Consider the following 24,772-nt stretch of genomic DNA (forward strand, 5'->3'; position numbering starts at 1 on the left):
AGGCAGCCCCCCAACCGACTGAGCCACCCAGGTGCCAATATATGTTATTTAGATATATGTTATTTAGGTGACTCACTGGCAGGGTGCCTTACAGTCCTCTGGTAGCTTGCCTCCCTCTGCTGCAGCTAGAAGGCTGAAGTCGACTTCCTAAACCTCCCCTGCAGGTAAGGATCCAGAGGCAAACCGCGTTCTGCACATCTGGACACAAGAGCTGGTTGTGGAAGATGGTGGTTGTGGAAGAGGGAAGAACTGTCCTGGGCTGCTGATGGAGAGAATGGAGGTTGCTGAGGCATTTCTGGGTTCAGTTCCCAGCTGCACAAGTGGCAAGCAGCAGGGTGAGCACACCTGGAGACAGCGTGTTAGCCTTCGGTGGGCAGATGCAGGGGAAGGACCCAGGTCACTCCCTTCCCAGGCAGATGCACAGGACTGCATGGTTCAGGAAGTCCTTGAAGAGGCCCAGCCTACGGCCTGCTCTTCAAGCTCTTCCAATGATTTTCTGAGACTCCAATTCTAAGTATTAAGTTTGTTTGTTTGCTTATGTTTAAAATAGCCACGGTGGTTCTGTTTGTGCAACTGAAGCTGACTCACCTACCCAAGGTGTTGAAGAAATTAGAAAGAAAATCCTGATTACCTCAATGACTTCTGACGCACTATCCTTAAACCACGTGAAAACCTTTCTAATAGTGCTTTTTTTAAACTGTCAACTTTACTTGTTTATACACTTCTAAATATCCATGTAAATCAAATCTATTCTGAACACAAATTAAATGTCATGAGGCTTATTCATAAATTGGATACTGCTTCTTTGGATGGTTTACTTCATGGTCAAGCATGCTAAAATTCCAAGCTAGTCTCAATGAGAAGACACTCCAACTTGATTCCTCATCAAATACGTAATGAAGTATTTCAGAAAAATGAAACCTTTCCTGGAAGATTCTTCTCAGTTAAGGTACTCTAGGTGTTCTCTATATTATTTTTTCCAGAAATGAACTACTACAAATGAGTGTTTGTAGAAATGCAACAAGTAAAGAAATTTTAAAACAGGTACTTTCCCATAAATGCAAAGGATAAATCAGGCAAACATCAAGCTATACTCACTTCCATATTAACATGTTATTAGTACAATTCAACATACACATGGTGCTCAATTACTGCTGCATTGAAAAAAATATTAACTCATTCAATAGATGTTTACTGAGACTCTACAGATTCAGCAATGAAAATAACAAACACAGCTTAAAGCTCACTGAGTGAAAGGACAGAGATATAACAGGGATCATAAGGGCTCTGTAGGAATATAGGACAAAGAGCATTAAGAAACAAATTGAAAAAATAGAATAAAGTTTATTCTTTTAGACTAAATAAATTAGGCCATGGACTGAACTGAATTGGCTCAAAGAAGAAAATGTTATTAAGACTAGGCAGTACACTTCCTTTCTCTAGGAAGAAAAAATTATCAATAGAGTAGTTAGACTAGGGATTCTACCTTTATCCTTAAAAGTCCATAATGCTGTAATTTCTTTAATGTACCTCAGGAACCAATATGAATATCTGCTCACACATGTGTAAAACATCTTTGCAAGGACATGCAAAAGGCTAGTACGGGGACTGCCCCCGAAGAGAAAGAGGGCAACTAGGAGACAAAGTAGGTGAGAGACTTTACGTGCATATATTTCAAGTCAAAAAAGTCTTCATTGTTAATCATAAATACATTATCTATTAAAAATGGATAAATAAATAAATAAATACATAGCATGAATTTTAATATAAAATGCAAGGGCACTATAAAATAGGAAGTCATCTAAACTTTGAGGGAAAAGTTGACACGCACACACACACACAAAGGGCCACAGAGAAGACGCTCTAGAAGCAAAGGACCCAGTCAGCAGCTGACATTCACCACTGACACGAAGAAGACACAAAACAGAAATGGTTACCTTCCTGTCACAGGTTTTAGGGCTACCAGCAGTGTTTTGCTTAAGGAAGCCAGCTGTTGTTGACCACCGTGTGGGGTTTTTCCGTGAAGGCTCTTCAGAAGAAAAATTATTATCACTAATGGAAGTTGAAAGGCCAATTAAAGCTGGGTCACTGCTTCGTCGGACATGAAGAGGCATATCTATAAATACAAAAAAGCATTATATTTTTTAAAAAGTAACTCGTGTCTGAAAACTACATATTAGGATAAAGGCAGTGAAATCCAAAAATCAGAGTAACACTTAAGGTGACAGTGGGTCACCAGTCTATTATCCCAGTATTTTTAAATAAAATATCATACAGGGGCACCTGGGTGGTGCAGTAGACAGCGTTGGACTCAGGTTTGGTTTTGGCTCAGGTTGTGATCTCAGGGTTGTGAGATGGAGTCCCACTCCTCTGAGCGACGAGTCTGCTTGAGATTGTCTCTCCCTCTCTCCCTCTGCCCCTTGTGCTCACACACGCACACACGCTCTCTAATAATACATACTGTACATATTCTAAAATGTAAATAATGATGCGAGCCATGGAACAAATTCTATCTAACTTTTAACCATACTGGGATTAAAAATACACAATCTAAACTTCCTGGCTCATCTAGTAAGGAATTCTGCTAAATAAGATAATTATTTTGTTCAAAGAAGTACTATCTGAAAACTCAGAGCACAATCACATTTCTTATCTTTCAGAGAATGGAAATCTTGAAAGTAATATGCTAATATGCAGGTAGAATCTGGCATATACTCACATACAGGATTCATGAAAGACAGTGTTTCAGCAAGTGTATTCACATAACAGAGGAATCTGTTTGCAACTGCTCTCACATAATCATTAACAAACTCAGGTGAATATTTGTATCAATAGCCCTGAGCATATCTGAACAGATACAATCATTGGTAAAGGAGAGAAGGAACAGAACTATAAAACCAGACCTAAGAACAAAAGCACATGAGTCTGTTAACACTGAAAATCAAAAACCCAAAACTCCACTCATCAACTAAGCAAAATCACTCAAAAACGTAATAAATATAAGACAAAAAATTTAGATTATGTTAGAGACAGCTTGTTTTTTAAAAACTAGAATGTAAGGTATGTATTTCTTTAAAAATCTCTAACAGGGGTGCCTGGGTGGCTCAGTCAGTTAAGCATCAGACTTCTGGTTTTGGCTCAGGTCATGATTTCAGAGTCATGAGACTAACCCCCCGTGGAGCTCTGCTCTGGGCGAGGAGCCTGCTTAAAATTCTCTCTCCCTCAGCCCCTCCCCCCAACTCTCTCCCTCTCTAATAAATAAATGAATAAATAGTCTCTAACAAAACAGCTTTCAGGGTGAAATAAATCCATCACCTACTCCATGAAAAACATTTTTGGAACACTGATGCACTAACAGTATGGGTATACAGATCCTAGAGGACGCTCAACTGAAAACAGACTCTACACACTGAAGGTGATATTTAAACCACTGCTACTCCAATAGTCTGAAAGATGTTAAAGCAAATTAGAAATGATCAGAGGAAACAGAAGCATATAAATATAATATTGCTTTTAACATGTGCTTCTACATCATAAGGATTTGATAGTAAGAGAGCCTGAGAAATACTACCAGAAAAAAAATATGCTGAACATTTAATATTGTTAGTAGTTATCTTAATTTCCTGGGAGAAACACACACATGAAAATTATACAGAAGAATCATTGCCAATTTTTAAGTGTAAGCAAAAAACTCACGGGGTGCCTGGTTATGATCTCAGGGTCCTGCGATCTAGGCTCTCTGCTCAGTGGGAAGCCTGCTTACCCCTCTGTCTCTGCCTGCCTCTCTGCATACCTGTGATCTCTCTCTGTGTCAAATAAATAAATTAAATCTTAAAAAAAAAAAAAAAAAACCTCGTGATGGCCCTTACCGCTTATACATTGCACCCAAAAATAAAACACACCAAGAACTATATAGTGACTCTCAAAACAAGTTCACAAAAATATACATCTATGTGTGTTAACACTTCAATGCTCTTGCTATGAAAGACTTCCCCACAAAATAATAAAATTGTTCCCAGATTGATCAAATCAAAAATGTTAGCAGAAAACTAAAAAAAGGAGGGGGAAGAGTAAAACAGTTCTGGCCAATTATAATACTGCTTCTTGGATATGAGTTCTGTTGCTTTCCAATTACTGGGCTGTTAATTATTTAGTGGTTAAGGTACTACGCACACTTCAGTTTCTGTGTATGTGTGTATGCATCTGCGTGTATGTGTGTGTGTGCGTGCACACATGTGTAAGCATGTATGTGTGCATCTGTGTGTAAATCTAAAAGAAGCACTACTCACAAAAGATGGTCTCTAAAAAGTGGTACAGAAGTACTGACTACAATAAAACAATCAGATAAAAGTACTTCAACCCCAAAATAAATCCAGGAACTATAAAATTTCACTGAATTTGCTTAGACAAAAGAAGATGCTTGCTTTTGAAAAATTTTCCCCCAGGAAATAAATTGCATCCAGGATGCATCTCCTGATGGGACATGGTCACTGTGTTAATCTGTTCATCAGAAACAGACAAAAATAATTAGCTTTTTACCTCTTGTATCTGTAACTTGAAACTGCAGATGTTGGGGGCGGAGAAGGGGTTAGAAAGGGGCTATGGTGCAGCAAAGACTGCAGACCCTGTGGCCGAAGACTCCTGGCTAGATGTAGGGCACTGCCCAGGGCAGCGTGTACAGGACCTGAGGTATGACAGATGTCCCAGAAGAGGCGCTATCAGCCGGCCCTTCCTGTCAGTTCTTCACACATTACACTTTCCGTTTTCATTTCATTCTGTTTTCATTTGAGGGATGTCCATTAAAGGAAACACTACAGTCTGGATCTTTCGCTTGTAGTACCTAGTAACCAAGTACCCTGATGCAATTTCAAGGTCCCACATTTACATTTCTGTCCACAGTCACATTCAGGAAGGTGATTTGAGTCCCAGGCTAATGAGAAAAGAACAGAACTCAATTTAAAAAGTAAACAATGTGGTCTTCATAAAAGAATGACAAATGATATCATGATGATCTTGAAATCAAGGTTTTCTTGCAATTCACTGCACTGGAAGAACTGAATCCTAGTGCACACCAGCAGCATCACTAGGTCCCAACACAAAGTCTCCGGGCCACACAGTGTCGGTCTACATTCATAGTGCGTGTGATTCAGACTCAGCAACACAATGATGGTGCGAGATGGGCATTTGTATTGGTTTATAATTTCTTCTTGGTTTTATGGTTCCATGAAAACTGTAAGACATTTTTATCCAGTTTATACACACCTAAGTAATCTTGGATCAGAACCACTGATTTAACTTGGAATGATTGGAGTCTTTTTTTGAGTCTCTGCATCACATCACAACAGAGGAACATGTGACTCACCTCACAGATAAGTAAGCTGAGGCTCAGCAAGATGACAGGAGCTCAGGGACAATTTCCTGGTGCCTGGGTCAGTGCTGACTCACTACCCAAATCATGAAATTAGTTCTATTAATTAGCAGGTCATTAGAAAACAAATTCCATTTCTAGCTACTTGGAGACAGAAATGTGAGTCTCATTTTCATAAAAGGAAAAATGTTTGTTGTTTCCTAAGTAGAATTATATACACTGAGAAGTCATACACTGATTTTAACAAATAGCAACATTCGATTTTAGAGAGTTAATGAAATATTATGTTAGTTATGCATATAGATTGAAACAATAGCCATCCCTTTTTGAGAAGTGTTAAAGAAAGAAAAACCTCCTGGTTAAATTTAAGTACAATCTATAAAATAATAAAGAACACCCCAAAGGTGACCAGCCTAGACCAGTGCCTGTCAAATTTTGATTTCAGGACTCTTTGACTCTAAAATTTACTGAGGACCCCAAGAGCTTTTGTTTGTGTGGCTTATAGCTAGGGCTGTTTACCGTATTTGAAGTGGAAATGAAAATAATTTAAATATTTATTCCTTAATTCATTTTTAACTTAACAATAATAAACCCATTTACATGTTAACATAAACAACAGAATTTTAGAAAACTCTATTTTATAAAACAAAGTTTATTTGCTGGGAGAGCAGCACTATTTTCCATTTTGCTTGATAGATGACATCTGGATTCTCATCCCTGCTTCTGATTTCAACGTGCTGCCACATGACAAGCATACAAAGAAAAAAAGCACTCCACAAATATTTAGCTGCAATAGTATTTTAATAATCTTTCCCAAACTGTAGATACTCTTCTTTGATACCACACCAAAACTTGACAGATGAGAGTTTCTCAGAGGTTAGCTTGCAAGATGGAATGTAAACTTCTCATTCTTTATATATTAAAATCTCCTTGTCTGTCTTACACTTTGGATCTTTTACTCATGAAAGAATTCTGTAACATTAGCTACTTGGAATATACTATTGGCTTATACCGCTCTTACAAAGGCTGATCTATTTCTTCATATCAGAAAATCACATATGTGAATATCACTACCCATTTCATGACGAAAGTCATTAAATGGTGGGAAAATTTATGTTTCCCAAAATCTAATTTTCACTAGAAGGCTTGCGTGTTTTCTTTGGCAATAAATACTGTCCGTTATTTGCCATGGAGCAACAGGCTCACTTCACTTATTTTCTGGAAACTCTGCCAGACACCAAAGCCTGAAGAACCACAGTTTTCTGTCCTTTTTCACAAAAAAACCAAGAGGAAAAATAACATGTGGTGCTCCACTAAAAAAAGGGCTGGCTCCACTTCCAGCGCACACCCGTCATGTAGAAGTTTTTCTCAAGACAATCTCTGCTCTTCAATACGTACAAATACTTTATGCCTACCTGCCATTTTAATCACACAAAATATTAAACCTGAGACTCAAGGGCCAGTACGTAATAAAAGCAGTCATTTTTGCTGCTTTATCAAGGACAACAGATGGAAATGGCTTGTGTTTCAAAGTGTGAGTAAAGTGCTGGGTAATGAATATATTTGGTGCCAATGTCCTCACTGGTGCGCGGGGCCTGCATTTTACCCATCAGTGCCTAAGCACCACTGGTGCAGATGGTCATCCCAGTGAAAAACACAGTATGTACTTGGTAATATTCTGAAAACAGTCTTGCCCTAACAGCCTCCTTGAAATGATCTGAGTGGTTCCCAAGGGCCCAGGACATTAAAAAAAAACATTGGCCTAGACCAGTGGACAGCCTGGCGGGTCACTGCCCTCTCCAGGCCTCAGGCTCCTCATCTAGCAAGACCACAGGTGGCTCTGATGGGGTCAAAATTTTTCTGATGCTAAAAAAATGTGTGATTCTACATATGTTTACCTGTATCGGTGACCCCCTACCAAGCACAAGCCTCATCCTAACAGAACTTATAATAATTTATGAAAAACGAATTAGAGAAAATACAAAAGTGTTTCAGAGAATTATCAAAAGCCATCGTCAGGTGCCTCTAAACAGTTTATTTATTTATTTATTTTTTAAACAGTTCGAAGTATTACAAGCAACACGGGGGAAGGAAAATACCTGAGTTGTAGGGAATGGTGGGGAAGCAGCCACAAACGGCATGCGGTCTTTTGACAAGCTGCACCTGAGATCACTATAAACGTCTGGCCTTATCAACAGAAACCATCATAAAATACAACTGCCTGGCTCCTCAGACAGGTTTCCCACCTTTCACAGTCCTGATAAGACATATACTGTAAAAAGAATACAATTCTGTCTTGGCCTCCGAGGAAAATAATACAAATAGAGCCTTTTCCCCCATGGTTGGCCCATGGCCTATTTCAGCATTCTAATGTGCTGATGTAATCTGTGTTCTTTACAGTAATTAGAAATAATAGAAGCTTCTTGTTTAAGGTAATTCGGTCATTATTTTTACAATTCCTCATCCTCAATTTTAGGAAAATCAATGCATTTAAAAACACGAGAATAAAACTTTCTCCGTAATCTTCTGATTTATTTAATATATAGATTTGCTAAGTACATCCTCTGAAATATTAAAAAAGAAAATTCAAAGACGAGGATCTTCAATAATTAAGCTGCTGGTTGGAGCGCACGGGGACTGGTGCGATGTCGCTGGGTCCAGGACGAGAGTGGAGACTGTTTGATGTGTGCATTCCTTTGAAGAGTGGATAAAACAGCAATAAACCCTCATCACAAGATTTCAAATTCCCTGTGTCACTAATGCACTGTAAATATTGATTTGCCTCTCTAGGTAAGGTGCCTTTTAAATAAGTGGAAAATGGCAAATCTAATAATGAATTAGAGCAAATACTAAAATGGCAGATATATACATTTTTAACTGTTAAATATCACACCCCTACCCACTCCTAATCAGTTTTCCCATTTGCTTCTCTTCTTTTATTCTTCTAGTGATTTCTAAATTATTTAACCACTCAAGGCAATGAATAAACCCTTTCCAAGAAGACGGGCATAAGCCATCAAGGTATTTCATCAAATCTAAAAATACTATGCAGTTACACAAGTTCTATTAGAACTTATGATGCAAACAGCATAATTACTCTTGATGCAAAATGAAGACTGTCTCCCGGATCTTCAGGGCAATTACACATTTTCTAAAGACACATCTCACAGGGAAGAGAACCAAGTTATTAACACATGCCACGGGGATAAAAACCTGTCATCAATATTGCAAAGCTGACCTTCCAATATATGTTGCCCTTTTTATAAAGGTGCTTCTCAGTGTTTCACTGACTGAGGTGAAATCCCTGGAAGAAATGTGTGGAAGGCAAGGCACAAAATAAGCTCTAAGAACAGTGAATAACTCACAAGGATATAAAATGAGCCTTATCACCCTGCTATTAACTATCTTTTTACATATACAAGCAATAAATAAAGACTACCATAGCTGGAAGGTGACCTAGAAAATAAATTGAAACATCACATTCACAGATGAGTGCACGGAGGCCCAGCGAGGTAGTTTAAGGGTTGGGTCAAAGGTCATCCTGCTCCTGGGTGACCCAGCTATACTGAGGCGCGTCAAATCCACAATATGCTTACACTTCACTAGAGATAAACAGGTGATTCTGGAGGGAGGTTGAGTTTAAAGCACATTTCTATAGATAACAGCGTGTTTTCAATGGTCCCACTGAATCTTAGACACATACAAGAAGGGAAAAGTGTGTCAATGTCATATGAATGTTTCCAAAGAAAAACCAAAAATTTTTCCAAGGCACACTGAATTCGTAACATCAGAATTCTCACTTGGAAACTGATAATACAACCATTGTGATCAAACACCCTCCAAATACTCATAGGAGCACAAATGGAGAAATCGGAGTCAGGAAGGCAGGTTGTATCAATGTTCATATCGGTGTGATACAATACTACAGTTCTTCAAAATCCTACCACTGAGGGAAAGACACAAAGAATCTCTGTATTACTTCTCACAACTGCATGTGATTCTGCAATTAGCCATATTAAATGATACAAACATAACATACACAATACATACATACATATATATACACAAACAAGACAGCCAGCCAGCCAGCCAGCCGGCCCTCCCAAGAATTAAACAGAAAATCCCAGGACAGAGGCCTCAGTGTCAAGGCCTGCAGCAATCAGGACTTAAGAATCTTCTTAACACTATTTCCGAGAATACTCTTCTCGGCCCAGGGCTCAGCCACCACACACACCCAGCACGCCCTGTCGGCCACCCCACACGGACGGCTTCTCCAACACGCGCCACTGTGCGATACCTCTGTCCTTCACCAATGTCACTAACTTAGACTGCCCAGCATCTGCCCTTCCTCCCAACCACGTCCCCACTGCTCAGTGTCCTAACTCCTCAAATCCATCACATCCAGCTTCGGCGGCCCAGCAGCAAAACAGCTGGCTGATTCAGAAAGGGGTCAGTGAGGAAAATCTAAAGGACGGACTGTTTACAAATATATGGCAGGACTAAGGAAGAGCAGCAAGGGGGTCAAGTAATTGTGAGGCTTTTAGCTCCCCAAGGCAAGGGGAGATGTGGCTTTCACTCTGAGGACGCAGCTCCCCACAAACCACAGCTGGGCGGGGAAGGAGCCCAGGCAAGAGGCCTGTCCCCTCTCTTCCTGCACTCCGTCAGTGCCCGGAAGGTGCAACCCCACCTGAACCCCTGAGGCACGAGCCAGAGAGCCTGGAGCCTGACCCATGTAGCAGGAGCGCCTGGCCCAGTCAGCCAGAATGGGCGCAAGCAGTGCAACAAAGCTCTGTAGCCCGGGATGCTAGTGGAATTTCTCCGCCCTCCCTCTCCCACTGCACTCTGTCCTCACCTCTAATGCCGTCCACCAGCTACTTAACCAGAGGACAAGTGTGCACCCCATTCACTGTAACTGTCCTTCCTCCCTTCCCCCAACACACACGTGCGTGCACACACATACACACAAAACCCCCCAAAGCAGGAACTACAATTTTTTAAAGTTGGTTCAAATACATCAGTCAGGAACAAAAACTTCCCAATGACTAAAGATGCAACCCAGGGGTTCCTTAGTTGTTGTCTTTGAGAATAGGAAAGAGGACAGTGAGGGTGTTTAAGAAACGGGTCAGAGGTAAAAAGCCTTTCACGTTTACCTTTCTGCATCCTGAAGGAGAGGGTAGGGCCTAGCCAGCGGTAAATAACCAGCAGCTTATAAAAATACGCACTATCTACTGAGTCCTGTATATAAAGACTTAGTGTCCCCAGACCCTTTACTAAGGTAGCTCCAGCTCAGGGAAAATGGTCAGTTGATGCCAGAATCCTGAGCACCTGCCAGGAGCCCATCGGGGAATGTTCAGGCCAGCCCAAAGAGCAGAGAAAAAGCAAAGCTTCACAGGGTGATCTTTTCCCTTTTATCTAATTTTGGTGTCCCTTTCTTGTGTTGCTCTGGCAGGTGTAATGTCTGGCTACTTCAATCAACAAACACGTGTGAGCCTCTACCAGACACTACTCTTCTAGAGATTCTGAAAAATAATGACTATGGAGCCAAGGGGTTTTGAGAGTCATTTATTGTGGAAAAATCACTCCAAGTGAATCCCACTCTGAACATTCAAAAGGGAACAAATACTCTAGCAGACCACCACCTGCCCCATGATAAAAAGACGCTAGTAAGAGGATGAAAGTCAAGGTAAGAAGGGTGATCTATACAACAAGGTGCCCGGATGAAAATAACCACAGGGGGTAGGAAACTATGTGAACAGCGGGCACCAAAGACTTTCTTTGGGAGAACAGTTTGGCTTCCTTCCATTTGGGGCTTCTTTTTGCACTTTCAGAAAAATACCTCATGAGCAACGAGGGGACTGGAGTCGAGAACATGAGAATGAGCTAGAAAGAAACAATGAGAGAAAGAAAAAGACAGAGAGAGAGCAGGAGTGTGCACCCAGAAGCACGCACGGCGGCAAGAGCTAGCTGAGCTGCCTTCCTTCAAGCATGAACAAGATATTTAGAGATGATTTTTTAAAAAAGAAAAGAAAAAGGGCGGGGGGGGGGGGGCTTCTAGGTTATTGTTACAGATAATGTTCTCCCTCGCAGTAGTGTGCAGAGGAGTGTCTGTGCCCTCTATTGTCATACATCCAACAGCCCCAACTAGAGGCTGAGTTCCAGGAGGGACCTTGACAAGCAATCTTTGAGAAAGAAGAGCCGGCTGCTTCATCTCTCCCTTTTCCTTTAACGCACTATTATTAGCTTCCTCCCCACCAGTCCAGTAATACAGCTTTTGACAGAGAGCACCAGAAACCCCCTCCTCTTTATCACCGCCTCCCCAGGGGGCTCACGGTGTGCAGCCCGGAGTTGGCCTCTGCCATGCGCCAGAGAAGGCAAATTATCCAGCCCTTTAGAGCATGCTCCCGGGGCTGCAGGAACAGAGCTCTACCAAAACACCTAAGAGGGGAATCTTTCCTAAGAACATCAGCAAAGACTTCAGAAGAGAAGCCACAGCTCCACTGTCCCTGTTATCCTTTTAGATTCTCTTTGTGTCTCCTCTCTTAGAAAGCCTCTGACCAATTCTTCAGGAGTGAGGTGTTTCTTTTATGGCCTTCCGGTTCCTACCCTCGCACTTGCCACACTGTTTCATCAGAAGTTTTAGGATCTGCCTCCCCATTAGCACAGAGCTCCCAGAGAACACTACTGCATTCTTCACTGTCACAACCCTAAAACAGACATTTGTGGAATCAACCATGACATGAAGATGAAGTTTTTGGTTTGTCAGTGTGCAGTTTTGTTTTGGAGTGGCGATGCTGATGTCTGGTCAGTGGGATGAAGAGGAAAAAAGAAGACATGGACTCAGAGAAAACTGCAGAGGCAAAGGCCAGACACCTAAATTCTAGAGAATTAAAAGGACTGGAAAAAAATCAGCATGGCTAAAGTGTAAAGTTAAAGATGTGACACAGGAAAGATAAAGCAAGGCAGGGAGACCTGGATGAACCAACACAGGGACCTCAGTAATTTTAGAGCTTCCACCCCTACTTCCCAGCCCAGCAAAAGGCACTTAGGAAATGTCTGTTAAACTGTTACTGTATCTCTACCCTTTTCACTTTGACTGTCTTAAATATTGTAAGGGCAATCTTTTTAGTAAAGAAAAACAAATATCGGATGGCCAGAGAAGACCAAAAAAAAAAAAGTTTTTTGCTTCAAAAGTTCAAAGAATTGCTACTTCACATATCGGTAAAGAACACTACAGCTAGAAATCCCACTGACATTTTAGGGTTTTCTTCTGGGTTTTTGTTTGTTTGTTTTTTTACTATCAATTTGCACCACCACCTTTTGTGTAGTGTTTATTCCCCTATGAGTATGTGAGTACAAGCAAATCTAAATTAATTTCTCACACACAATTTTATATGTATATCTGTATCAAATCCCTCATATCCCTTTCGCTTTACCAATCGAGGTCAATAATCATGTAATTAAATTTTGAAATTATCAACTTCATCTGACAAGTAATTTATCTTTCAGAAATGGATGTTGATTATTGATTGCGTTGAAGATTGTCTCTAAATGCCCTTCTCCTTGGGCATTTGTCTTCTATTATTTTATTAAGGATTTAAGTTTCTCAAGAACTGTCAAGTTAACTTTTGATAAGCATTTTTCTCCCATTCCTTTATTGTTCTAACCTTTATCCCACAATACTATACAAACGTGTCATATCCCCCCTCACCGGGGACTGGAGATTCACTTATTTCATTAGTCTGTTTTCTGTGACTTAAGGATGTAAACTTGACTCTCCCCTACTTTACCACATTTTTAAACCTACTTTGCTAGCTCATTAGCCATCACCAACTACCTCACAAAGGCAATCCTCTTCTTAATTCTCAGGCATTAAACCTCCACTGGGGTCTCTATACTTAATTTTCGTCATAAACAGAGTTTCCAACTTGAACTTGAATCTTCATGGTACTAAAAGACATTATATAAGCATGTACCAGAAGTCATTCATTCAAGACAAGGGTCTCTTGAGCCCCTCCTCATATATGCTAAGCATTCTTCTAGCTGCTGGCATCAAATAACCCCTCAATGATGTGAGATTTCGTGGTAAAAGAAGAGCAATGGGTAAGTAAGTACAGAGGAGTCACAAGGCAATCAGCATTATGAAGACAAATGAAACAGAGCACAGGATTAGGGACTGGTGTACGTTGAAGAAATGCTATTTGATACTGGGGAGTATGACAGAAACACTTCAAAAGTATCCAAATAGCTCATTATCCACTTTTCTATCTTATGTGTTCCAGTTTCAGATTAATTTCTTACCATATAGCCTCGTACATACTGGTTATTAATAAAGCCATTTGGAACCAACTGGTTGCTCCAAGGCAGCAATAAGACTTCATGGCTCTGGAACATATGGCTACATGTCTGTTTATATTACCTTCAAAGTGCAGAGATCTTTCGTAGCTAATCTAATCCATTCAAGGAAAGAGTAATGTAAAAGTAAATACATCCTGATCATTTATAATAAACCAATTAAGTCTGTAACCATGAACATATATTGAGCATTTACTAGGGGTCATGCATGTGCTAAGAACCTTAATATATTAATTGATCATACCTCAGAACAAGCTACAAAATAGGTTCTATTATTATTTCCATTTTTTTGGTAGGGAAACTGGTGTTGCACGGGCAAGATATCCTGGCTAAAGTTTACCTACTTAAGTTGTTATTTATTTATTTATTTATTTATTTATTTAAGTTATGTATGTATGTATGTATGTATTTGAGAGAAAAAGAGAGAGCACGCACACAAGCAAGGGGAAGAGGCAGAGGAAGAGGGAGAAGCAGATTCCCCACTGGGCAGGGAGCCGGACGTGGGACTTGATCCCAGGTCCCTGAGATCAAAACCAGAGCTGAAGACAGACGCCCAACCAACTGAGACCCCCAGGGCCCCTGAAGTTAACCTGTTAATAAGGGGTAACGACAAAATCCAAGCCTCAATAATCAGGCCACAGAGATCATGCTCCCCTCCAGAAAGGATGAAATCCTTAAAGACCAAGAACTTAAAGACAGGGGCTCTGATGTATTTGCAATTTTTTCACCAACATCTACCATCATGGTCATCTCACCAAGGGCCAGTAGTAAATGTCTATTAGCTGAATTCACTCACAAAGAACCTCAGAGCTGGGAGGAGAGTCACTGGTAAGCAGCCAGTGACTCATCAGATGCTGGGATCTCTGCAATCATTCTCTACAGGTAAAAAGAAAGGTCATGAGAAGGAGACAAGTTCCCTTTCACTAAGACTGGCAAACAACTGAGGCTTTTAACATCATCACAACTTATTTTATTTTTAGGAGATTTATGGGAAGGAGTTGGGCAGTAGCACACTGAAGGAGGGTATATCATGGAGAGAGAGAGAGAGAGAAATTAAATGCTTCATATTCCATTTCTATGTAGGGAACAACTATCTGTATTAAACAGAAATGCTTTTCAGTAAGGGTTCAATCTATATCTTCACACAATGTGCCACTACACTCTTGGGAGTGAAAGAGGCTGTATGTTCACCAAAAACAGTCTTTTCTAATACTTAGTCAATTCAGGATAACACTATGTAGCATATGCTAAGCACTCATTAAGAACTAACTCTCTTTCTCCACCAATACCCCTCCTATATCTGACCTTAACCACCAAAGGTCCAAAATCCAGATCAGTACTAAAAGATCTCCCCATCCTCATCTCACATTATGTGTACACCCTTTGAGTTTTTAAATCTCCACTGTTCATGAAAATAATCTGAGAACATAAACAATGAATTCTCTTATGCTGAAAAGAAATTAATTTTTTAAAAAAGGGAAAAAAAATAATCTGAGAATAAGGCTGGTTCCCAGGCCCCTGTGCAGAAATACTGAAAATTAAGTCTAGGATAAAGCCTAGGGACTTTGACAAGCTCTCTGGGCAATTCAAATATGCAGCCAAGACAGGAATCGCTGCTCTAGCTAGACTGGAGAGTACTGCCTAACAATCCTAAGAGATTTGTTAAAAATACAGATTCTGATTCAATAGATGCAAGGGTGGGGCCTGAGATTTTGCATTCCGTCAAGTTCCCAGATGATGCTCTGAAGTAGCAACATCCCTATCTCTCACATCATGACCTAAGCTGAAGGCAATAGCCTAACCATCTGAGTTACCCAGGTGTCCCTATTCTACTTCTTTGTAACTTTAACTTCTTTCTAACTTCAGTGTTATATAGAGAGAATACTTTTTTAACTTATCAGACACAGGGCAAATGACCTGCATTTTGTAAGATCTCACTGGATGTTTAATGTAGTATTTTAATGTTTATATTTGCACATTTTAGGAATCATAATATATGTCCACAAGTCCCCAAAGTAAATAAATATTTACATAAGAATTTTTTATTGAAGTGCTATATTTGGATCTAACCCACAGTGGCAATTCAAATCCTACTACAAATGTGTCCACAAAACAGAAAATTCCAGTAATAATCAAGGGGAAAAATCCTCTATTATTTTAAGAAAACCAAAGAACTGCTTGGCTGCTTTTTAATTGAGGAGATAAAGCACTTTAACATAGATAAAACATTTCTAATAGTTATTCCACTTTTACAAATATAACGCCAAGAACTTTACCCATAACTCTGACAGCCTGACAACCAAGCAAACAAAATTCAACCCAATAGTAGTTTCCTAGGCAACGAGCACAGATACAGGCCAGTGGGAAAAAATGAAAACAAGAAAAAGCACTGCAGCATTTCCAGTAGGCTTGAGAAGTACATTTTAATTGTCAAAATGTCACAGAGACAACAATATTGAAAATCATTTCATTGAAAGTGATTCAAAGCAGAATGCCATTTTCATTACAGCAAACGAGGTGTGGAAAAAATAGAAAAATTAGATTCCCTTCCTTTGCTCTGAATTAAGTAGGGATGGTAATCAATCTTGTTTGATTTTACAAAATTTATCTGCATTAGCACAGATTTCTAATATGTCTCCTTAGTTTTCTCTGCAAATGTGACCCTACACTGATTCAACATACAAAAGAAGGGTCACCCGGAGGGAGGGTGGGGGGTAGCAGGAGAAAGTGTGTCCCTAGGCCACCATTGTTGCAAAGCTCATACATGCTTAGGTTTTAATTCAAACAGGAAATATTTCAAAACACATTACAAGAGCACTGGGCTCCCCACAGTCTCACGTGGCTTTGGTTTCCTCATCTAGAACAAGAAGGACATGGATTTGATCTTAAAAACCTCTTCAGCTCTAACAGCTTTTGATTCTCAGAAATAAAATACTGAAAGAAAGACTATACTGTCTAGAAACATTGCCTATAAAATAAATACTCTATCCTAGGCCATTTTAAAACTTTTTCTTTAGAGGACCTAAACCCTGACAGTTAACCTTTAGAAAATAACATTGGAAATGTCCTACTTCATGGCTATTACAATGTCTGAGTTTTACATCAGCTTTTGTAACCATGATGACATTTGTTCTTATATCTATGTCAGGAACATATACTAGAATTAACAGAAATGTGTTGGATGCCCTTAATCTATACTTTCATACAACGTGTTACTACAATCTTGTGAAATAGTCTGTATTTTCTCCAAAACTGTCTTGTCAAATGCTTTAGTCAATTTAGGAACTTGGGTTGAATTGATCAAGTAATTCAGGCAAAACTACCAATTTAGTAGCTTCAGTAGCAAACATCAGTGAAGTGTTTTTCTGATAATTCACATCTCAACAATCGGTAAATAAAAGGTATAAACAGCAAAATGGGACTTCCAAGAAAGAATACGTTCATCTTTTTTTTTTTCTCTATCTTGTCTCTCCAACAAGCAAGATTAATCTATTATCATTCATTCCCCATTCACCCACCCCTGAGCTCCAGCAGATCCATGCTAACATCTTCATGAATCAGGGGCCCCCACTGTAGTGGTCTTGGATATCTACATGCACTTGCATGTTTCCTCTTTTTTATATACACTTGTTCTCATATAAAAGCTATTATAATGCAAGCATGCAAGTTATAACAGAATAAGGTGATAATTCAAAGGCAAAGTAAATGCCCAGAAATAGCAGCACATAGGATGGTAAGTTCATTCTTGTGAAATTAGTTTCGATTCACTTACATTTTTCTTTTTTGCTCTTTATCTTCCTCTCTAGATTCTCTGCCTGTTAAACTATTCAGAACAGTGGACATCAACATGCTTCCGCAGAAATGAGCTCTTTCTTGCATGGCATGTAACCAGCTCAAAGAAATTTAAGCAGTATGGCCAATCAGAGAAAAATAAGAAGAGCCAATCGTAAAGAATCTCATGGGTAGACGGACTAACATTGTGTACGTCTGCCAGGAGTCCGACAGAGCTCGTGTTGGTCAGCAGAGTCAGTAAAGAAACATTAAAAGATTTTTCTTACTTCCCTTTACACATTAGCTGCCAGGAAGCAAATGCAAAGTTTTGTGGACCAGAATACTCTGTGATAAATGGAACAGACACCGAGTGTACGTACATAAATTTCCTTTACCTTTGTCTTCGTTTTTCAACTTCAACTTATTTTCCTTTTGCATAATCCCTTATTTTTATTAACTACTGTTGTTATTTTAGAGATCAACATAAACCCTTATCTACTAGATAACAGAGTATGTATGTTACTGGGTCTATACAGTATCGACTACATATTTATACAAAAAGAAGTGAGCTTTAAAATACCAAAATTAACAGGGTATACACAGGTGACTTATTCTAACATGTTTAGAACTTACGACTGCTCGGTGTATGCTAAAAAAATTAATTAACTGGAATTTATTTATTCTAAGCAAGTCTTCCAACTATGTATCATGCATTCTATAACAGGCTTGGGACTGAACACTGGTCTTCCTTTATCAAGGGGTAAAAAAAATGAAAAGAGACGTCAAATCTTTCAAACCTTTGAAACCTCCAATGTCAAGAAATCTCACATACTTGAGAGAAAATTATGGGTAAAAATTATCATGACCTAAGTGGAAGATCTTTACAAGGGATTAAATGATGATTTGACAAACCATACTCTTTTTGTACTTGCGCTTCTAAAAGGAAAAAACAGAAATTCCTTTTAAAAAGAAATAGTATTCAGTATCTTTATGAATTAATCATAGGACTCATTAAGAACATACTGCCTATCAGAGGCTGGCTCGATCTCCAAAACACATTTACTGAGTTAAAATACCAAAAATACACATTAAATATTTTTATATGACAGCTAAGTCACTGGAAAAGACCAAACAGAAAAAGAATGCCTCCTTTACTTCTCATCAGGTTAAAATCTGAGATGCTGATGTGCACCACTGGGACCACAGGACGCTGAGCTCTGCTACTGGGAGTCCTGCAAAGGATGACCATCAGAAAGGCTTAGGAAGCTAGGAAGTCACAGCTCATGTTTCTCTTTACCTTTTCACACATATACAAGCATAGATGTGATGTGAAAATAAATGCCAAGAATGACATGAAAATAAAAAGCCAAAAGGGAGGGCGTGGTTATATACGTTTTTAATACAATCTTGGTCAGAATCTGAATATGCTCTCTGACCCCCTTTACCCAATCTAGTCAGTGTCTAAATGCAGGTACTCTAGAGATCTATCTACCTTTTAACTTCTCTCTCCTTCCTCCATGGATCTATCCCACAATTGCTCCAAGCGTCTCTCAATCAGAATTGTCTCCAGTAACTACTTACCATACTTACTTTATTCCACAGTTTCTAATCAACTCAAAAAATGTGCTTGATACAAAGGATTTCTAGAGATGGCTCACATCTCACGAGAAAAGATTACATTTTAAATTTCTGAGAGTTGCTTATTAGAGTCATTATTAAAAATTATAGAAACTTACAATCAAATAAATTATATTAAACACAAAGATAACAAACACTCAAACACTCCACTTCCCAATTATTTTACATTTTATCATTACCTATGCTCATGACGCACCCACTGCCTCTGTCTGGTAGAAATCCCCTGTAACGGTGTGCCACCATGCCTCTCTTAAGGACTCTATTCAGGAACATGACTAACTTGAAATTGGCCACAATAAGAGCATTTACATGGACAAATGCTACAAAAGTCATGTCTTTTTTGCTTTTCACAGATTCAGCTGTAAAACGTTTACCAGCACAGCAGTCGTGGAACCAGACAAATTCCCTATGCTCCTGGACTTAGGAAGATTACAAGGCACTCCAGGTCCATACAGCAAATCTATGGAATCAGGGCAGACCTATCAGAGAAACTGGGACTTCAGCAGAGTCCTGACGTATAAGATGGGGTTAGCGGGGTGTGCAACAAGAACAGAGAAGAAGCTTTACCACACAAGGAGAAAATAGGGTGCTTGGAGCTAAGGAGGCCTAGACCCAAACAAGAAACTCATCAAAGGGTGCTAGTTACAGGATACAAAGAGAGACAGTTGAAAAGAAAGACACAAAATAGTTCTCACAAACCTTAATGAAACACACTAATAGTTTTAACTTTGTTAAAAAGTACTGAGAAGCTTTTGAAAGTTTTTAAAGCACTGGGGCAAAAGAAGAGAGGTAGCTTCTTAAGCAAATGGACTGGACAGAAGGGCTGCTGTGAGAGTTCAGATAGGAGACAGGTCTGGTAGCTACAGTCCCTCCTGACAATACAGCACAATTAGAAAAATAAAAAAATTTAAAAAAAAAACAAACCACTTTTTAAGCATGCAGAACTGTAGTGGTTTATTTATTTACCATCTAAATGCATTATTCTCAACTCCATTAATATAAACATTATTAAACACATAAAAGAAGGGATAAGTTTTAAAATATGAGATAATAAATTGAAAGTGTATGTTAAGATAGAATATTCTGTTTCCACAGTTCTATGATTATATGTCCCACTTCAGACACCACCCATGAGGACACCCTAGGAAGATAAAATGTAGAATATAAGATCACTAGGATGTGGTGAAGACTGTGGGAGTGGGAGCCATATGCCACTCTTAGGGACGAGTAAGCTTATGCTAAGAAACACCAGACTAGGAAAAACCTCTCCAAAACTCAGCAATCCAGACTATGACCAATTTCCCTAACACGGTGCCTTCCAAAGACATAATAGTTTGGAACAATTTTCTGGCCACTCAGTTTCACCAGGGACAAATATCTCATTAACTGATACACCATTTCTTCTTCATTATTGGGGGAGGGGAGGACCAAAGCAAGCAAACAGAATCTTAAAACACTGGCTACCAGTCATTGTCAAAATGTCTGGATTTCTTTGTGGTGCTCCTCCCAACATCCGCACAGCAGTGAAAGTGCGTTCTGCCATCCTCCTGAAGGCCAAGCAGAACGGCCCATCAGTGCTTCTGACACCTGACACCTGCCAAGTATGAGCTCATCAAATGCACGGTCCTTAGTGCCCATGGGAACATTAGTCTTACAGTTACTAAAACGTTCATCAGAATCCAAATACAGGCAAATTGGAACTGGCATGGAGAACACATTTGATTGATCAGTGCCCTTAAAAAGTTTCATCTCTCTCTAGTTATGGAATGAGTAAGTCACAGGGATAAAAGGTACAGACCACGGAATATAATCAGTGGTGTTGTGACAGTGTTGTGTTGTGATAGCAACTACCCTCGTGGTGGCCACAGCCTAAGGTATATACTTCTCTGAAATCACGACATTGGACACCTGAAACTAATGTAACACTATATGCCAAGGAGACTTCAATTTAAAAAAGAAAAGCAACATATGCAAAAACTGAAAACCTCAAGGAGGGGTAATCAGAGGAAGATGGCCAAAAGGCACACACGTCCAGTTACAAGACAAACAAGTACTGGGAACGTGATAGCAGGACTACTGCTCACCACTGTGGAATATACAGGAAAGTTTGTGGGAGAGTAAATTCTAATAGTTCTCATCACAAGCACAACATTTTTCTTTTTCCCTTTTCTTTCTTTACTTTGTATTATACCCTTATGAGAAAATGGATGTTAGCTGAACCTGTTGTAATCATTCTGTAACATATGTAAATCAAACCATCACACTGTATGCCTTTCAACTTAAACAGTGACATATGTCACTTATTTCTCAATAAATCTGGGAAAAAGAAATTTTTAAAAAATAGAACTCTCAAATAATCATGAATAGATTCACTACACTCTCTGCCATGACTTGGAAAATTGAAAATTTGACCATGATGCTCTTGATTTTAACTTACTATTAAGCTTAGCAAAATAAAAACAATGTACCCACACAATGACTTCTGAATATGCTTTCCTAATAACAGGACAAAAATGCTTAAAGAAATGGCTGATTCCAGGTATGAGGCAGAAAATGTGTAAGATGAGCATGGAATACACTGCCATTGCAAAAAGCCAAGAATGCTCTTATCAAAAGCATTCAGGAGCCAAACTAGACAGGTGTCACTACTCCAAATATGGCAATTTGAGCACAAGTAAGAATAATAATGTAATAGGTTAAAACAATATGTCAATGTTTTTAAGTTCTTAATGACATAATTTTTAAAGGTGGGGAAAGGAAAGAGAAACCAAGAGGATGTTAGCCTGGAAAACCAACTCGCTATTCTGAAAACTGGTAAAGAAAGAAATGGAATTAAGCATATGGTCTGTCTTTTCCTGTGCAAAATATACCACAGGGTAATAAACTAGATGTCAAGGAAAAATTTCTCTTTATAGAAATATTCTAGCCAATAAGTGAAAGACAATTAACATGTTGCAAATATAGAAACAAATAATGTGTCCATGCAGTAATCACCAATGCTGCTAATACTGCAAAATGAGAAACAACCAGACTACTCATCTCCTGATGGAACCACATGCCACCACCTAGAGATACCACTGTTGAAAAATCAAAACCAGAATCAAACCAAGACTCTGTATCTCATACAGGCGACACAGAAACATGGCTGACACCACAGGGATGGATTCAGCAAAGTTTAGAGAGAGAAAAACCACAGGAAAAAAAATCCAATTTCAATGAATAAATCATAATGTATGCTTGTGTGTCAAATGCAATGTGTGAATTTTCTTTGGATCCTGATTTAAACTAGCCTAATATGAAACCATATGTATAAAACAGTGATTTTAATACCACTACATAGCATTAAGGAAATACTGTCTTTTCTCAAACAGTATGGGATTACATTATAAAGTTTTTATCTTTTAGAAATACATACTGAAGCGTTTTCAGAAGAAATTATCTGAGGTATGGAATTTACTTTGAAATAATCCCACCTGGTGTAGTAAACATGAAGCAAGATTGGTCATAAATTGATAACTGATAGACTTGAGAGGTGGGTATGGCATTTCAGTACCCTGCTCTCTTCAGTTTTGCATAGGTTTCAAGTTTTCTTTAATAAAAACTTAAAAGATAAATGATCTCACCAAATAGAAAATTATAAAGACAAGGGTGAAATATACAATGTAACAATACTGAATAACAGTCTTTTTTCCTGATTAGGGTTAAATTTAAAAAAAAAAAGGAAAGCTGTCTAAAGTTGCATATTCATCACAATTCCTATAATATTTACTGTGCTACAGTTGAATCAATCTCTTTAGAACAGACTGTGCCGACTTTATAGAACATTCATTCAGAAGTGGCTCAATTTCACTGAAAAGATTTCCTAATTCAAGCCTCCTAAATGCTGTTTTTCAAAAATTAAATGACTTTTAAGAAGCAACAAGAAATTACTTCAATTAATTTAACAACATAATTAGTGGTTCTAGATGTGGCCTATACCCCCATGTAAATTAGATGTGTCTTGACTACGAAAAGGCAAGCAACAAATACTACTATAATCTGATTTCTTACATTTTTCAGAAAGATGAAGCACATTTGATCATAATCAAGTTATAGAGACAAAGTAACTGTATTTTCCCACATATACTTAGTAGATCTTTTCAAGGAACACTGGAGTGACACATAGTAAGTAATGGTGAAGAACTGAGAAAAGTATTCTTACATTATTTTGATGTTTTTAAACTCTATTATTAGAAGGTACTCGCAAAGACAGTATTACCAATAAGATTAGTGGCTGAGTAGGCAAAAAACTGGGAAATACAACATTTCATTTATTTAAAAGCGTAACATTTTCATCATATAGAAAAAAATTGTCTGATTAGTTTTATAAACAATACCTTCATTCAGATAGTATCCCTTTGATATCACAATTATACTCTTTAATATAAATACTTCCTTGAAGTAAAAAAAAAAAAAAAAGCCTTTATCAAAACTCAGGCTTCAGTCAATAAAAAGGAGTCATACTTGTGAATATATAAAGGCAAAGAATCACCGCAACAAACACACACACACACACATACACACACACACACCCTTTTTCCAGACACTTCAGGACACTGCTGTAATGGCAGTTGTGACTCTTGCAAAAGAAAACAGACCACACACATCAAGATTTTGCATCACCAATATAGCAAAGCATCATTTACTGCAGATGAGTAAAGCGGAATCAAGATCTACAAAAACCAAGTTCTGAAGAATACAGTTGTGCCCTAGTAGTTACTTAATGGGTTAAGATCAAAATCGTTGTTTTATTTTTTTCTTTAAGTATATACCCTGTCTTTAAAATTAGTAAGGGAAAGTAACCACAACTATAAAATTATCTATAGCTAAATCAAACTTCTCTCCTGAAGCAATTAAGCCTTACACTACAGGCTTAACCAAAATGCGGCCACTTAGTATGTCTTCAAATTAAGGACACGAATAAAGATGGCTGACATAACTAAAAGCAGACAGCAATCATTTTAGTTGTGCTTTCAGTAGATATGTTTTCTAATTAAGAATCTCAATTTTCTACACTAATAGAGTTTTACACTGGCCACTAATCACGCATATCCAATTGAGGATATTGATGGAGAAAGTTATTTGTGATGTCTCCATATACATTTACAATCTTGGAGAAGGTACAAAAATTAAAATGCATATAAAATTATAATGAATAGAAAGTACTATAAAACACTTCTTCAGTGTAAAAAACAATTCTGTTAAAGGAATGCCAGCACAGGGGACGCCTGGGTAGCTCAGTCAATTAAGCAAGCATCTGCCTTCAGCTCAGGTCATGATCCCAGAGTCCTCGGATCAAGCCCCTTATTGTATCAGGCTCCCTGCACAGGGAATTTCTCCATCTCCCACTCACCCTGCCTGTGTTCCCTCTCTCGCTATCTCTCTCTCTCTCTGTCAAATAAATACATAAACTCTTTAAAAAAATAAAGGAATGCTAGAACAATTGTAAATAAAATTATAAGATCAAGAACACATTTGAACTTGGATCTACAGAAATTTTATATTCGAAGATACAAAGTCTTTCATCACACTGGATTATTTAGAAATTGAAATGAATAGACTGTCTACCCCTTTAAACCAACTGTGACCAAGTCTATGCTTTAC

At 38.6% G+C, this 24,772-nt stretch overlaps 1 protein-coding gene across 16 annotated transcripts in view; it reads right to left on the bottom strand.

Annotated features, from left to right (window-relative positions):
- The window catches only part of PARD3 (par-3 family cell polarity regulator), a 649,759-nt gene that overhangs the window by 352,230 nt on the left and 272,757 nt on the right, over positions 1-24,772 (bottom strand). For all 16 annotated transcript variants that reach the window (XM_032837827.1, XM_032837836.1, XM_032837840.1 and 13 more), the window contains exon 4: positions 1,938-2,116. In XM_032837827.1, coding sequence (XP_032693718.1) covers positions 1,938-2,116 — 179 coding nt within the window. The remainder of the gene's footprint in view (positions 1-1,937; positions 2,117-24,772) is intronic.

This window comes from Lontra canadensis, unplaced genomic scaffold (assembly GCF_010015895.1).
Source record: "Lontra canadensis isolate GAN:19392208 unplaced genomic scaffold, GSC_riverotter_1.0 scaffold100, whole genome shotgun sequence".
In the NCBI taxonomy this organism is placed as follows: Eukaryota; Metazoa; Chordata; class Mammalia; order Carnivora; family Mustelidae; genus Lontra; species Lontra canadensis.